At 41.0% G+C, this 17,902-nt stretch overlaps 1 protein-coding gene across 2 annotated transcripts in view; it reads right to left on the reverse strand.

The window, feature by feature from the left end:
- Positions 1–17,902, reverse strand: part of LOC126354042 (coatomer subunit gamma) — a 107,938-nt gene that overhangs the window by 41,501 nt on the left and 48,535 nt on the right. For both annotated transcript variants that reach the window (XM_050003399.1, XM_050003389.1), the window contains exons 10-11: positions 7,272–7,515; positions 445–613 (exon numbers count right to left, since the gene is read on the reverse strand). In XM_050003399.1, the coding sequence (XP_049859356.1) occupies positions 445–613; positions 7,272–7,515 (413 nt within the window). The remainder of the gene's footprint in view (positions 1–444; positions 614–7,271; positions 7,516–17,902) is intronic.

Here is a 17,902-nt window from a genome sequence, read left to right on the forward strand (position 1 = left end):
GTGGGACTCAACTGCTGTGGTCATTAGTCCCCTAGAACTTAGAACTACTTAAACCTAACTAACCTAGGGACATCACACACATCCATGCCCGAGGCAGGATTCGAACCTGCGACCGTAGCAATCGCACGGTACTGGACTGTGCGCCTAGAACCGTGAGACCACCGCGGCCGGCTAACTGTGTGACAGTCTTTTTGTTGTGCCTTTCTGCGACTCAGCATCTCCATCGTATGGTGAGTAGCAACTATCCATTTCATCATATTGTTATAGTTATCTGCAGATAACAATCAAAATTGGACTTATTTTTCATGCAAATATCACATAAAATCTTACTAGTCTGGCCAGCAGACAAAAATCTAAATAGCCCATTATAAAATATGTAAGAAATGTTACTCAACTTTCATACAATTGAAAAATTAACTTTACCACCATATTTCCTTTTATTACCTGGTAAGCCTGGTGTTATAAGCATGCCATCAGGTGCAGCACCTCCTTTAGCAGCTAGATCGTCAGCAGATGGAGTGGGAGCTAGAGGAACTGACTTCATGTCAAACGGTGAGTCAGTGGGATTGAGATTATATTGATGTAAGGCACGTTCCAAGCCAGGAATTGAAACCTGTAAAAGAATGAAACAACGGAAGTACCAATGTACAACTCTGTAACTTTCATCTTAATGATCAGCCATGTTTACTGTAAAAATTACATTTCTAAGTTACCTCACTAAGCACAGTTATTTGTCTTAGTAGAGCTTGAAGCTTCCTTAGCACTATAAGTTTCTAATTTTGTATTCAGACTTCAGGATAAACTACATAATTAAAGAAACCAAAACAATTAATGTATTACATAACAACAATGTCAGTATGAAAATTGTCTGGACGTGACAAATCAATACATTTTATCACTTTCGCTGCTGAGTACGAGTACAAACGTCCTGCCAAATAGTTCCCCTTGTGTTTTGGGCATGTATATGTGCGCTGATTGGATTTTCCTACAGTGCTATGGACATCTGAATGCATCCTGAGCCACCTATCTTTCACTGCTACAGACGTGTTACTTCCATACATCATTGAATAAAAAAAAAGTTTCCTTTATTTATCATACAACGTTTGTTCCTCACTATGCGCCAGCACTTGCAGAGAACTCCATTTCGACATCTTAAATCATTTATGAGATATGAAGATATGATAATTGTTATGGCCACACAATTCGCAATAGCCAAGGAAGTGAATGGGTGTGTCGTACACAACCATCCTTAACCTCTCTGGGGGACACTTCCTTGATGAAGCATTGTCCGTGCGGGTGGAGAGGCTTGCGTATCTGTGGGAAGCTGAGGGCTATGCTGAAGGTAGAGGACCTACTACCGGAAAGGCCTGAGCCGATGGATAAGACTAAGAGTGTCCCACAACGTCCCATCTTTCCTATCCACTTCTAGTCCCACCCAATTCCCTGACCCAACCCAAGGTGTGATGCGATCCGTGCTGAGCGGTGCGTTGTACATGGGAAGATGTGCTGCAAACGGAGCTTCAGGGGTACTGGGCGATCTCCTTGAGAAATTAGCCTTACACCGCGAGGGGTATTCGTGGTGTGGACCTTCTAGATCCCCAAATCTCGTGGGACCAATATGGACACGATTAAAGAAAATGAAGAAAAACAAACTGAGGGGGAAAACTGAGATCTCAGATACCCAAATATCGGGGTCAGAACTGATGGAAGGCATTCCCACAACTGAATCAGGGTCTAGACCTGAGCCAGAAGTGGGAACTGTAACCAAGAAGCTAAACCAGATTAAGCAGATTAAGATCAAACCCTTGTCTGGGGCCCAGAGGAGGAAGCTACTTGGGGAACAGAGGAAAAAAGGAAGGAAAAGAATGGATTCCTAAAGACAAGTGGAAGGAATTAAAGGGACTAGAACCTACGACCTCCAGGAAGAAACTGTCTCAGTTTGAATGGGATATGCAGACCACCATGTCAAAGACACGTAGTAAGCGAATAAGGGGGGAATCAAAGATTCTGTTCTCCCTGGATGAGTGAGTAAAAAAAAAAGGAGGCAAGAAATAGGGAAACAGACCTACAGTACTGTAGTCTTAGTTTTTAGGATGGCAGTTATCCAGGAAGGTTATCCACTGGTGGCCATCACCTCGCAGCACAAGGAACTGGTACAGGTGGCCGTCTTTGAAAGATTGGGGGGGGATGCTGGCCCAGGACCCAACTTCTGGAGGGTCTATTTAGATCATGGTGACCTCATTTTTGTCTGTGAGATGGTGCACACAGTGGAATGGCTCAAGGACAAGTTGCCCATCATATCCCTGTGGGAAGATGCGCAACTGCTGGTTAAAATGGCAGTGGAGCTTCTTAAGACCGCAAAGATATTATTATGGGTACCTAAAATCCTTATGGAAGTCTCTTATAAGACTCTGTTCGGGAAAATAGGGGCCCAGAACCCAAAAATCTCAACAGAAGACTGGAGAGTGATTAACCAGAAGGTTGCTCCGGAAGGACGAACCCTGGTGGTGGAGGTCGCAGAGAAGTCCCTGAAGGCAAAGCAGGAGCAGGACCTGAAGCTGCTTTTGGGGTTCTCGCAGGACACTGTCAGGGTTCTCAAGGATCTCAAAGATGGCACCAAGACGGAACCTGGAGGTGCTCCAGATTAATATGCAGCACAGTAAAGGGGCCTCCGCTGCCCTGAGTTGCTGCCTGGGGAGACCAAACCTTGATAAGGAATCCAGTAGAATTTGAGGAAGTAGCAGAGACAGTTACCTCTGCTATAGTGACCTCATATCAGGACAACTGCACAATCTCCAGGAAGTTCACAAATAGGAGGTGTTCCTTGGTGGAATAACAAACTGGAAATGCAAAGAAAACAGGTACGGAGACTGTTTAATATTGTGAGACATAAAGGACAATGGGCTAAATATCGTGAGGCCCTTGTTAATTACAATCTTGCAATCAGACTAGCACTGGAGGCATCCTGGAAGGCATTCTGTGAGGAAGTGGAGGGCACGGGCACAAGCCAGACTTCACAAGATTCTCACTAGAGTACTATCCAAACCAGGAGGTACGTCGAGGAAGGAGGATGGGGAATATATGAAGACAGCACATGAGACGCTGGAATTGATCCTCAGAACTCACGTTCCTGAATATGCTCTGCTGGGCAGCACAGACCAGTATGTGCCCCAGAGAGAGAATGGGTCTCAGGCACTTGAAGATAGCACTGGGAATCAGCCAAGGAGTGTGTGAACTTCAACAACTCTAGTCACCTGGCCCAGATGGTATTTTTCCAGCTCTCCTGCAACTGGCTGGAGGAAAGCTCATAAGAGTCCTTTGCAGGCTATTCATGGTTAGCCTAGCAGTACGAATCATCCCCCAATGCTTGGAGGGCAGTGAAGGTTGTCTTCATTCCAAAGCCAGGGAGAATTCACCATACCAAGGCCAATGATATGAGACCAATCAGTCTGTCCTCCTCCATTCTCAAAACATTGGAAACACTGGTTAATGGATATGTTGGGGAGAGGAGGCTAAGTAGGGTCCCTCTACAATCGAACCAACATGCATACCAACCAGGTAAATCATGTGAGACGGCTCTCCACCAACTTGTTGGGAAGGTGGAAAAAGCACTTCACTTCCAAGACATAGCCCTCTGCATCTTCCTGGATATCGAGGGGGCCTTCAGTAACATGACCTTTGATTCTATGGTAAGGGCAGCAGAGGTGCATGACCTGGGGATCACTATATGTAGGTGGACCAGGAGAATGCTCAGTGGAAGGAAGGTAGAGGCTACCATGATGAACAAAAAGATGGTAATTAACACCAATAGAGACTGCACACAATGAGGAGTTTTGTCTCCTCTACTGTGGACTCTAGTGGTGAATGACCTCACTGAGGAACTAAATTCTAGACAATGCTTCTGCTCCAGCCATTGTGGCCAACTGGTTCTAGGCGCTTCAGTCTGGAACTGTGCGACCACTTCGGTCGCAGGTTCGAATCCTGCCTCGGGCATGGGTGTGCGCGATGTCCTTAGGTTTAAGTAGTTCTAAGTTCTAGGGGACTGATGACCTCAGATGTTAAGTCCCATAGTGCTCAGAGCCATTTGAACCAATTCTTCTGCCAAGGATACGCAGATGACCTTATCATAGTAATATTTGGCAAATTCACTGACACAGTTAGGAATATGGCACAAGGAGGATTGGACATTGTGCAAAAATTGTGCAGTAAACAGGATCTGAGAGTTCATCCTAAGAAGACTGTTGTGGTGCCAATTACGAAGAGACACATTCAACACTCAACTTGGAATCTAAAGCTCTTTGATGAAACTCTACCTGTGAAGGGGATAGTGAACAATCTAGGGGTAACCTTGGATGAGAAGCTAACTTGGTCCCCTCACATTAAGAGCATCTGCTCCAAGGCAAAAAGTAGTCTAGTGAGTACTAGGAGGGCTTGTGGCAAAAACTGGGGCTTAAGACCCAGGGGTATGCACTGGATATACACCACAGTGGTTAGACCTAGGATTTCCTATGGGGCCTTAGTGTGGTGGAAGAAGATAAAACAGCTGGTTGCTGCTAAGGAGCTTGCTAAGGTGCAGAGATGGGCCTGTTTAGCCATAATGGGCGGAATTAGTAGCACACCAACCGCTGGAATGGAAGTCATGCTGGATATGCCTCCACTTCACCTTTGGGTCAAGATGGAGGCAGCAGCTGGGGCACACAGACTTAAAACTGGCAAAAACTGGGTCTCATTCACTTATCCAGAATCACACACTAACAAAATGAGTGAGGTAAATATAGTAATGGCTGGGGAAATGCCTGCCGACTATATAGTAACTCCCAACTGCTTCGACAAGCCTTACAACATAATAATTGGAAGTAGGGAGCAGTGGGAAAAACAGTTTGACACCGTACAGGGGACATTGTTTGGTTCACCGATGGGTTGAAAACAGACCAAGGTGTTGAGGAAGAGGGTGTACGAGGTTCAGCCAAGACTGGAGAGCATAATCTCTCTAGGAAAACTAGCCTCTGTATTCTAAGCTGAAATTACTGCAATCAGGGCATGTGGAGGAGAATATGCGTAGATGCTGCAATGACCGTAGCATCTACAGCTATTCAGACAGCCAAGCAGCCCTGAAATCATTGGCCACTCCTACAACAAGATCTAACATTGTTGCAGATTGCCACAGGGCTCTGATGCAGCTAGGGGGAAGCAATAAGGTAAACCTAGTGTGGATCCCTGGCCACTCAGAGATCTGTCGCAATGACCAAGCTGAAAGACTGGCTAGTATGGGGACAACAACTCCATTTATTGGACCGGAACCTGTCTTGACACTCACCAAGCCTATGATCAAATTAGAATTACGGAAACAACATGTAGGATATTGGACCAAGGTCCATAAACAAAAACATGGTAAGGTAATGATGCCCAAGCCATGTTTTAAAGTAAGCTCTGTAATCCTGGGATTGAACAGGAAGGAGATCAAACTCATGACTGGACTGATGACTGACCATGGGAATTTCAAAAAACACCTACACACAACGGGTATTACGGAAGAGGAACCTAAATGTAGGATCTTCAATGAGGGCAAAGAAACTGCATCACACCTAACCTTCGAAGGCATGGCACTGGAGAGTAAAAGATACAGAATCTTCGGGACAACTAGACCTGAAGAAATTGTGTCTAACAAAAAACTGGTAGAGGGACTCCTTGCACTATTTAAGGGTACCAGTTGGCTTTACTACATATACAGGGAGTGATACCGCACAATAAACCTAGTTTCGGTGCGGGCAGTGGCGGGTCAGACCTAAGCTGTTTTAGCTTCCCTGTTAAAATCAATTAACCAACCATTCTTCAGATATAAAAACCAATAACTAGAGAATGAAATGTGATATCCTTTTGCTCTCAGTTTTACATACAATTTTGATATCTTATCTACACTTCATGGACTGTTATCTACGAGCTAAAATCAACCACATGATAAGTTTACGCAATGTGTTTTTACCTCTGTAAGATCTTCAACATTTTGTCCGTGTTTTACTTAATTTGATGCAGTACAGTAACTATGGCATATAACAAAAAGAAAATCAGTCCTTCAGCAAGTCTTCACTCCTCCACACTCCACTCACACCTCCAACCTCTGATGAACAGTACTGCCGTAACAGCAGCAGCCTCAGCACAGAACGCGAAGAGCTCATTTGCAGCAGCTAAAGGGTTAACTAGGTGTTCTGAGTAGTAAGTCAGTGAATACAGGATACAATGGAGTAACCACCTAACCCACATCTCACTGAACTAGTTTCATCTCAGTGACTGAAGATGAAAAACTACTGACAGAACAGCCACAATGACATCAAAGATACAGCAGGCACAGAAAAGATTATTTAGCTTAACCATTAAAAAACCAAGATCATCATGATGAAGTGATAAAAAGAAAGAACTGATTACAACATCTGCTGATGATGTTCTTAAAAAAAGTTGTATCTTTCAGACTTCAGTATTCGTTATAAATGGACAGGCAGTACAGAAGAGAATGTTTTCACTTATACCTTCCAAACCAGCTGCAGTGTACAGGTCACTGCTCACCACAGCACTGTTCTTCCCCACACTAATGAGAATGTGAAAGTGCAGCTTTGCATGTATGTTTTATGACCTACATCAATCAATTATTTCCAAAACCAGTAATAAGTAACTAACAATAAAACAATTTTTATGAGACAGCACACAGGCAAGAAAAGGTAAGCAATAGATTGCGAAGGGTCAAATGAGTGAATTTCATCAGTGTTCTTGATTGTTACCAACTATCAGGACCATAATATGAGCAAAGTAATACTAATACCATTTACACACATGATCACTATCTCTGGCCACTACTCTGGTAACAGCAAGAACAAAATGTATCATGTGTTCACAATTAAAAAAGTATCATCTTCAAAGTTACAAGCATAAGAAAATTTCAATAACACAATTCATTGTAATATTAGTAGAGGAGTACAGCAAAAAATGCAGTCTTTCATAGCCCCAGCTACGTAATTAAAATAAAAATGATTAAAAAATCCGAAATCACAAACAGCAATTTTCCACATTCCTTTATGAATAAATCAACATAAATGCAATTTATCATAGAAATAGAACTGAAGTTATTAATTCCATATTCTTTACAAAGAATAGCTACAACTGAAACCCTCCCTGCCCCTCCCCCCTCCCTCTCATGTAGAAATAGAGCAATTTCACTGACATTTTGAGTCAAGATAACATTGTAGTAAAAAGATGTATAAATTTATTTCATACTGTACCTGAAGGCCTTCAATGATGTACTGATTTGCCAGTGAGCGGTCTTGTTTTTCAAGAATACTGTGGTAGTATGTAGCACGATCTCGCACCTCATCATCGGAATCCATTTGGCATCGAGCCAGTAAAACCTGGATGTTAGGCAATAGATCAGGGCAGGCAGCTCCAAACTGTGCCATTGCTGCAACAGCTGCTGCTCGGACCATGGCATTTTCCAATATTACACGATTATAAATAAATCTTATGTACCTAAAAGGGAATCCAAAAAATAACATCTGCATTGGAATTAAATAAAGGTTCAGACTGGAAAAACAAATGGACAACATGGGAAAGAGACATATTTTATAATAATGTAATTAACGATTTGAGAATATTATTTCAGAAATTAACTCAGTACATTCACACACAGCACATCTACATCTTCCTACTTCCAATAAATGATTATTCTAGCCATAAAATGGGGTAAATTATTGCCATATCTTTCAGATTATAAACAATATTATGTAGAAAATTGTTGTGATCAATCACTGATAAATTGTACTAAGTGATTAGTGTGTGCTGATGAATGTTAAAGTCAAACATATGGCTATCACAGCAAAAATTGAGCTAGTGACAATTTGCCCCAAACAACTCATGTCCAGTTAAAAAATATCATTATTGGCTTTGCGCAATCAAATATGAAAACAAGTGAATTATCACTATTAGCATAAAGCAAGGGATAACTTGTTTTTTAACACAAACTCCATGGCAGATTCACTAAAGAAGCACACTCACATTCTATGCACATTAGACAGAAGAAATTTTGGTATGAAGGGCCAGTGGTCAGCTTCACTAAAGTTTTGGACAAATTTAACATTGTTTTTTTCTTTTGCATTGAATCTTAGAGTAAACTGTTGTCATTACGAAAGCTGCTTAAACGAATGAGCCTATTGGACATATGTCCTTACTTTCCTCTGACTTAAGAACTGGCACACCTTACCACTCTGAAAGCAACCCACAGCAAGATTTAATCTGAACAATGTTGTATCCCACTGTCCTATGTCGCTGCTGGATTCTTGTCTTACAGAGTTGAATCACGTATTGGAACGGAGAAGTCTCACCAATACTGATCATGAAATGGCCTTCTGACAACGTTTCTGCAAGTACGTACTAACTCGGGAAGTGAGCACGGGAAGATGGTTCTTCGAAAAGCCCAAACATTTGTTCTTTGAAAATCCCAAACATTTGTTCTGACTGAATGTCACTGTCAACAAGCTATGAGTTAAACTGGTTCCTGGCATTTTGTCAGTTTTCTCTCTGTTGTTAGTGGGTGACTTGCCATCTTAACTGATGAAATGTGATTTTTTACACAATCCGAGTGTTTGACTTCTTCATAATAATTGTTCACAATAATTTTTTATATCAGTGCTTCTTCCCACTTCCTTTTGAAGACTTTTCCGAATAGTTTTGTTTACACCAATGCATCTCGATTAGAAAAATGTGGTTTAAACTATTGTAACACACGGAAGACAAGGCAGGAACTTGTGTTGAGTATACATTACATTCTAGCAACTACGATGGAATATAGAGGCTTTAACAACAAATAAAAATAGTTAATCCATTTCAAAGTTGTGTTAAATATTTATGTTAATAAGGCCCCTGTATTTTGTCATCTGTTGCTGATCTTTGATGTGGTGAGGAACAAAGTTAATGCATTCTGTGTAAATTCCTTTGTTCTGTGGCTGTCTCTTGAGCTCTATTTAAAACCATAGTCATATTTTTGTTTCCTTGTACTGGAAGGTTTCACCGATCATGGCTACCTGTGTAGCTTCACATTTCAGTGACGTTATCTGATGCAACCACCTGTACCATTCAGTATTTCAGTGAAGTAACCTGATGTGAGTCTTTACATGTGATAACCGCCATTGTCTTTTATGTGCATAAATGTTATGTAAATTTGTCAGCATCATTTTTCTGAGAAGTTGTGTGTTTTAGGAATTAGTCAGCGATACACAGAAAGTTTCAAAGTCGTTTCTCATGCCTTTTCAGAAAATGTTGAAAATTCTGACAGCTGATGAAACTGTGTCAAAGCTGCTACAAAATGATGTTGGAAACAGTCTCTGTCTGAAGAAAGTTTGGAAAATTGAGAAGAGAACATTGAAATATCTGAGCATGACATAGATTCATATGTGGCTATATTCTCAGGTGGTGAACCTCCAAATTAAAGTGTTACTGATGAGTAAAGATGAGCAGACTAAATGGCACATGAAAGAAATTAGTCACAGAAGAAGATTCAAAAGCCACACTGTCATTTTTTCTCATAAGCCAGGCACCCTATGGCAAAGTAGCAGCATCCAACTGAAATCTTTTCTCCCTATTTTGATGATACATTGATTGATGGGTGGCACCGTTGTGTGCACTAAAAATTATATGATTAACAATTGCGCACAGTTTGACATATATTTATACACAAGATAGAGACTACGTGAAGATGAATGCATTTCTGTATCTCTTGCTATGCACAGGGACTTGCAATGCTTCCAATCATCATTTCAAAGTGTCTTGGGATATGGATGGACCCAATACATTTGCAGTTATTATGTCGTATAGAAGATTCTTGTTTTTACTTTGCTGTATTCATTTTGATGACACAGACATTGGAGATGAGAGTAAAAAGACTGACAAGTTTGCTTGATCATATCATATCATAGCAAGGTAAGTATTTGATGTTATGTACCACATGAAGACATGTGAGAATTGATGAGCAACTAATTCCATTTTGAGAACAATTTTGCTTCCAAAGTATCTGCCATAAAGCCACAGAAATACAGCACAACAGTTTTTTGCTTTGTTAGACTCCAGAACACACATCATATGAACTTTGAAGTATATTTAAGGACAACAGTTGGAACAACCGACATGGAGCTACAGAAGAAAAGGGATTTGTGAAACACCAAGTTCAAACGATTCAAGTTGCCCACTCCACGGAACCTGTTTTTGGAGGAGGCGGAGGAGGAGGAGGAGGAGGAGAAGAATGTGAATATTTCATGTATCTCAGTAATGTTGAGGCAAATGAGGGGAGTTATAATCATTATGTTCTGAATGGTGTAACCAAAGGGTTCCAGAATATTCCATTTAATATGAAGTCTTGCATGGGTTAACAGAACTTCTCTAAGAACTAAACAGAGTGTATTCAAAACTTGCTTTCTACTTATCATGTCATAGTCTGGAGATCTGTGTCATAACTAACATCACTTAAGTCAACTGCAGACTTGTGAAATAAAATTCCTCAAGTTTTCTTTATAAAATACAAGGAGAGGAAACATAAAAAATGAACACATAAAGAGAGACCTGCAAGTGGAAGTGATCATGGAGATGTACAGTGTAACTGAAGCGCTTTGGCCATGTGAAATGGATGCAACCTAAAACTTCACTGGCAATGTTTGGAAAGGAAATGCCATCACGAAAACCAGTTTGATAACCAACAAAGATGCAGCTGGGTCAAATTTGAAGACCATCTTGAAAGAAAGGGAAAAATGTGAGATGCTGTGAAGAAGAAAATCCATCAATGGGGGCAAATCATTTGTAAACATTCTGCTGGAAGGACTCAAAAAATATCCTACCTAGCTAACTGGGAGGACTACATGGTGGTGATGGTGATGGCGATAAAAAAAAAAAGATGCCACCACTCACAAGGAGAGGCGACCAGTGATGGGATCAACTTTTGGAAACAATCTAGACAGTGATGTAGGTTAGGGTCCAAGGAGTCACACCCTGCAGCCACTCACCCTTGTCAGCCCTCGTTTGTGAGTAATCAAAGAGAAAAATTTCAAAATTACGTGTGATGCTATACAGCTTTAAAAATGGTAGTTAAATTTACAAACTGGTTCCGCTGTAACGGTTAAGGTACTGACTTTGCATGCAAAAGACTGAGTAAAATGTAGTTGGGTTCTTTGATTTTTTTTTAATATTTATTGAAATAACTCTGATCATTATTGGTTTAAATCTAACTTTTTTCCTATTCTTTTGTCAAGTCATATTACTCCTCATAGTATAGCAATTCGAGAATTTCTGTGTAAATTCTAGAACCACTCAGCCTTCTACTGTCTCGAACACACGATATTCTAGATACGAGTGTGGGATAGTAAAATCCTACCTACTGCATGTCACATGTTTGTGTGGGCAGGTTTAAAGTCAGATGCGAGAAGAACGTAGACACGGCAGACGAACGCCACCAACAAGTACTTGTCGGGCAATCCATAGATGTTTTAGAGGAAGAACCATTGAGTTTTATGCAGCGCTGCACCTGTTGTGTCATTGACTATTGTTTTGTGAAAGAAGAACAGTTGAAAAAGTAATCTTGTAAACTCTAAATCCAGCCTTGTTAAAGGCAAGACCTATTTTATGATTCATGTGAAGTAGAGTCATGGTTATTAAGCCAACTGTTTCATAAATGTATTTAAATTTGTTTCTAATGTTGGATGGAGCAAGTGACTTATTGGAAGTCATATATGTATGTGGAAAGTGATAATTTTATTCTGTTTGAAGTTCAAATATACCGTTGGCTGATGAAAAGCAAAGTTCACATATCTACTTATTTCACAAGTAGAGAGAGAGGCTTAAATATTCCCGTACCTAGCATCATTCTACGGAGATGAAGGCAAGAGTGTTTTCCAGTAGCCAGCTAGCCAGCGAACAAGATCAGCTGTGAATCTCAAGTAAGTAACCTCATATAAAAGGAGTGGGAAGGTTGTACATCTACTTCTCACTTTAAATCGCTGTCAAAAACATTAGAACGTGGCGACCTGTGTGAAAGGACCCAAGAAAATGGGTAATTTAAGTAAAAAACTAGATAAGAAGTTGTTACATGTTGCCCTAACAACCAAACATAACACTACAAGGAATTTACTCTAAGACATTGGAATACATTCAAGTATCCAATGAAGCAAAATTTTAATGATATATGGTGAAGACATGGAAAATTCACAACTATAAAACAGCAAAGAAGATTTTGATGCATTTGTCTAAGAAGAAATATGCGTAAAGCACTTCAAGCAAGAAGATCCAGTGTGGGGAGTGTATCGCTCTCACACACATTGCATGGACTCAGACGCGGAAACCAACCTACATCTGACGCCGCCGGCACCAGCTGCTGTTCACCAGTGCTGACCTGCCTCTACATCCACTCACCTACACAAGACTTCTACGCTGGGTGATCGTGAAACAAAACTTCATTACTTTAGTACAAAGGGGTGCATACTGTTGACTGAACTTTTTGGTTTAATTAAAGTATTTAAAGTTAGTTTGAGGGCTAAAGCATATAAAAGCATGGACAATATACAACAAATTGAGGACACTCAAGAACCAGCTATGGCTATGAGAGTTAGCAAAGAAACACCTGACTGGGCTGAGTTCGTAAATTTAATCAAAGCTCAGAGTGTGAGTAAGTTCGGTACATTGTCAATTAAATGCTCTGAGTCTTAAATTAAATTCATTAGATTCATAATTAAATACCCAGAGTGCAGTTTTGAATGCCCAGAGTGATACTCCGAATAATCAAGTGACAAATCTAGGTTTGCTAAATGCCAAAGTTGACTCCCAAAGCAAAGAAATAGTAATCTATGCGAAGGCATGGGTGCTCTTAAGACTGAATTTGATGCCTTAAATAGTGGCGTAGAGAATTTAAAAATAGATTTAAAGTACGAATTGACTAATTCCTTGACCATTCATGTAAATCAAATGTTTACTGAGCTTAGTCAAAACAGAACGATAATTTCCAAGATTTATCAAAAAAGTTAGAATTTAACATTGAGGAATCCGAAATTAATGAAAAGTTAGGGTCCTTTGAAAATGTGTGCAATATTAAGTTTAATGCTGTAAAGCAGAACTGAATACTTCGAAAGAGAGTGTAGATAAGAATAATCAATTAATACCGATTATTAAATCGCAAATTACAGGTGTCAGTACACGAGTAGATAATGTAGAAAGAAATTTCAAAGAGAAAATAACGAACTCTGATATCATAAATGGAAGTAGTTTGGAGGAACAATTTGAAGAAATTTTAGATCGAAAAGTTAATGAGAGAATAACACCCGGGAATGTGTCACCTATTCCTTCTTCCGAACTTAATGATACCAGGAACGGTACAGAAGATCTATGACGAAATTTAAGCTTCTTAAGACAAGTAGAAAAAAGGGTAACTTCACCTAATGTGGTATTAACTAATGAAGCTGTGACTCATTTACAATGGGGAGCTAATTCAGGGTTATCTAGACAATTCCCTAAATTTAAGCCAGACAGAGATGTACATCTGATCCATTTCTTAAAAAGATTTAACCAAGCATTACCAAAAAATTCGGAGGAATCTAAGAAGATTGAATTTGCTGTGGGGTACCTTCTAGGGGAAGCCTCAGAATGGGGAACAGTAAATATCGAGAAGTTTTCATCTTGGGAAAACTTTCAAAAGAAATTTAAAGAGAAATACTGGTCTGCCAGTGCTCAAGAAAAGTTGATATCAGATCTATGGGACCCAAAATATTACAATAATACTTGGGATACTATGAGGAAATATTTTAATTGGCATTTAACATGAGCAAAGTATTTAGATAAGCCAGTGGAAGAAGAAGGGTTAGTACGTATTTTAATTAGACGACTGCCTATCTATGCGAGAATAGACATCTTATGTAGTGGTTGGAAAACAGCAGAAGAGTTGTTGTTGGTTGGTTATTTGTTTGGGGAAGGAGACCAGACAGCGTGGTCATTGGTCTCACCGGATTAGGGAAGGAAGGGGAAGGAAGTCGGCCATGCCCTTTCAGTGGAACCATCCCAGCATCTGCCTGGAGTGATTTAGGGAAATCACGGAAAACCTAAATCAGCATGGCCGGACGCGGGATTGAACTCCCGAATGCGAGTCCAGTATCCAACCACTGCGCCACCTCGCTCAGTCAGAGTTGTTGTCTTTTGTTGATGCACTAAATAAGGACCTTAATGAAATTTTACGCTAAAGCGAAAGTTCAAACTACAAAAAGAATAGCGGAAATAATTTTAAAAGGCTCGTGGCAAACTTAGCAAAAGTACATTGGTACAATAAGAAAAGTTGTAACAATAATTATAAAAAAGAAACATCCACATTCAAATTTAAATCCAGTAACTTCTCAAAAATTTTTACCAAGTAACCTAAAAATACAAAATGGGAATGACATACCTTGTTACGGCAACCAACTCGTACTTAGTAGTAATGAAAAAAACTTTGTTCGAGCTGGATTCAGGTCCGGGGCCCAGGTTGTAGAGGTACATTAGGAGGCCTTATTCCATATAAGTATGTTAATTTTACATACAAAATACCCACAAAGGAATGGTTTCTGTTTGAAGAACCAAGCTTAGACACTAATAACCCACCGCCTATAATATCAGGGACAGTGGAAACTTCAGAGGTTAACATATTTACAGATTTGGAAAGTGAGGTATCATTCATCCCAAACACATTTTTTTTAACTCACTGCAGAATAAATACACTCCTGGAAATTGAAATAAGAACACCGTGAATTCATTGTCCCAGGAAGGGGAAACTTTATTGACACATTCCTGGGGTCAGATACATCACATGATCACACTGACAGAACCACAGGCACATAGACACACGCAACAGAGCATGCACAATGTCGGCACTAGTACAGTGTATATCCACCTTTCGCAGCAATGCAGGCTGCTATTCTCCCATGGAGACGATCGTAGAGATGCTGGATGTAGTCCTGTGGAACGGCTTGCCATGCCATTTCCACCTGGCGCCTCAGTTGGACCAGTGTTCGTGCTGGACGTGCAGACCGCGTGAGACGACACTTCATCCAGCACCAAACATGCTCAATGTGGGACAGATCCGGAGATCTTGCTGGTCAGGGTAGTTGACTTACACCTTCTAGAGCACATTGGGTGGCACGGGATACATGCGGACGTGCATTGTCCTGTTGGAACAGCAAGTTCCCTTGCCGGTCTAGGAATGGTAGAACGATGGGTTTGATCACGGTTTGGATGTACCGTGCACTATTCAGTGTCCCCTCGACGATCACCAGAGGTGTACGGCCAGTGTAGGAGATCGCTCCCCACACCATGATGCCGGGTGTTGGCCCTGTGTGCCTCGGTCGTATGCAGTCCTGATTGTGGCGCTCACCTGCACGGCGCCAAACACGCATCCGACCATCATTGGCACCAAGGCAGAAGCGACTCTCATCGCTGAAGACAACACGTCTCCATTCGTCCCTCCATTCACGCCTGTCGCGACACCACTGGAGGCGGACTGCAAGATGTTGGGGCGTGAGCGGAAGACGGCCTAACGGTGTGCGGGACCGTAGCATAGCTTCATGGAGACGGTTGCGAATGGTCCTCGTCGATACCCCAGGAGCAACAGTGTCCCTAATTTGCTGGGAAGTGGCGGTGCGGTCCCCTACGGCACTGCGTAGGATCTACGGTCTTGGCGTGCATCCATGCGTCGCTGCGGTCTGGTCCCAGGTCGACGGGCATGTACACCTTCCGCCGACCACTGGCGACAACATCGATGTACTGTGGAGACCTCACGCCCCACGTGTTGAGCAATTCGGCGGTACGTCCACCCGGCCTCCCGCATGCCCACTATATGCCCTCGCTCAAAGTCCGTCAACTGCACATACGGTTCACGTCCACACTGTCGCGGCATGCTACCAGTGTTAAAGACTGCGATGGAGCTCCGTATGCCACGGCAAACTGGCTGACACTGACGGCGGCGGTACACAAATGCTGCGCAGCTAGCGCCATTCGACGGCCAACACCGCAGTTCCTGGTGTGTCCGCTGTGCCGTGCGTGTGACCAGCCCTCTCGCAGTGTCCGGTGCAAGTATGGTGGGTCTGACACACCGGTGTCAATGTGTTCTTTTTTCCATTTCCAATTGGGATAACGGGAACAAAAAGTAAACTTGTAAAATATTAAACTCAGGTGAACTGCAGTATTGGAAACATGTTATCTCGTCAAATGCTATTGATAATAGAGAGTATTAATAGAGATGTACTGTTTGGTTTAGATCGGTTGTTAAGAGTTGAAAGTCATCTTTAACTTTCACGATCATCATCATTGTTTTGGTAAAAGGGACAGTAGATGCTAGACACCTTTTGTGATAAATAGTCACTTTGAGAAACAAACGAACGAGTGTCAGTGTCTGCAATTAACAGCTACAGCACAATTACCCTCAAAAATCGGTAATGTGGCCCAAGAAAAACATCGAACTGATATACTAGACAAAGTTAATGAATCCCAGGTATTAATGGATCAACAGAGGCAAGATTTAAATAAAATTTTAATGGAGTATGATGTAGTGTTTTCCGACTGTCCAGGTAGCATCAGTGACCATACCTGTAAGTTCAAAATCAAAGATGACACTCCGTTCTTTTGCAAAACTGTATCCAATACCGATGAGTTTGGAGGAAGCAGTTTGGGATGAGATTAACAAAATAATTGATAATAATATTATAGAATGAAGTTCCAGTGTGATCAATAATCCTCTGGTCATGGTAAAGAAGGCTACAGGTGGTGTACTGTTAGTCTTAGACATTCGTATACTGAACTAACATAGAGAGACGGAGAGAGACCGACCGATTAATATCCATGAATTGTTGTCCAAATTTGAAAAGGCAAGATTCTTTAGCATGATGGATTTGACAGCGGGATATTGGCAGATAAAATGACATCTGGAATCCAAAAAATATACAGCCTTTTTATTTGATGGAAAATCATAGCATTTCAACATATTGCCATTTGGACTTATATCTCTGTGTCCATATTTATATTTAGATGCTGAACTAGGAACAGACTTATTGAAGGATTTGATAATATACATAGATGATATCCTAATAATATCAGCTACTTGGGAAGAACATTGTCTAACTTTGTGCAAGACTGAAAAAATTTAAAGCGAAAGGTATTACGATGAAGCTGTCAGAATCGTTATTTGCGTGCCATGAACTCAAGTTCAGAGGGAATTAGGCCAAACACTGAACACACAAAAGCTATCAAAAAACGTCTGCACCCCAGAAATGTAAGACAATTAAGAGGACTGATAAGTATGGCTGGATAATATCAACAGTACGTACGAGGGCAGGAGCTGAATGACTCGAGAATTTTACATTTGTTAGAGAAAGGAGTACCGTGGACTTGTGATCAAGGTGCAAATGATGCATTTGAAAACATTAAAAGAGCATTTGTTAAGGCACCCATATTACATCATCCAGTTTGGGCGAACCGTTTAAAATTTCGACAGATACATCTGATTACGGTATTGCTGCCGAACTTTTCCAAGGATAACGAGATCCGAATAAAGTAGCACACAGAACCATAGCTTTTGCTGGCCATAGCCTAAATAACCATGAACTGAATTACACAGCTACCGAAAAGGAACTATTGGTGATTATGAGGAGTATTCAAAAGTTTCAAGGATAGTATGGGGATCAGAAATACACATTCATGCAGATCAAGTTTTATCCTTTCTGATGAGTAGTCGATTACTACACAGTAGGTTGATGCGAAGGATGCTTTTCCTACAGGAGTACAATATTAAAATACGATACGTAAGAAGGTTCCAAAAATACTGTCTCTGATGTTTTACCTAGGCTACCCATAGGAATGGAAGAACTGA

This window comes from Schistocerca gregaria, chromosome 1 (assembly GCF_023897955.1).
Source record: "Schistocerca gregaria isolate iqSchGreg1 chromosome 1, iqSchGreg1.2, whole genome shotgun sequence".
Taxonomy (NCBI): Eukaryota; Metazoa; Arthropoda; class Insecta; order Orthoptera; family Acrididae; genus Schistocerca; species Schistocerca gregaria.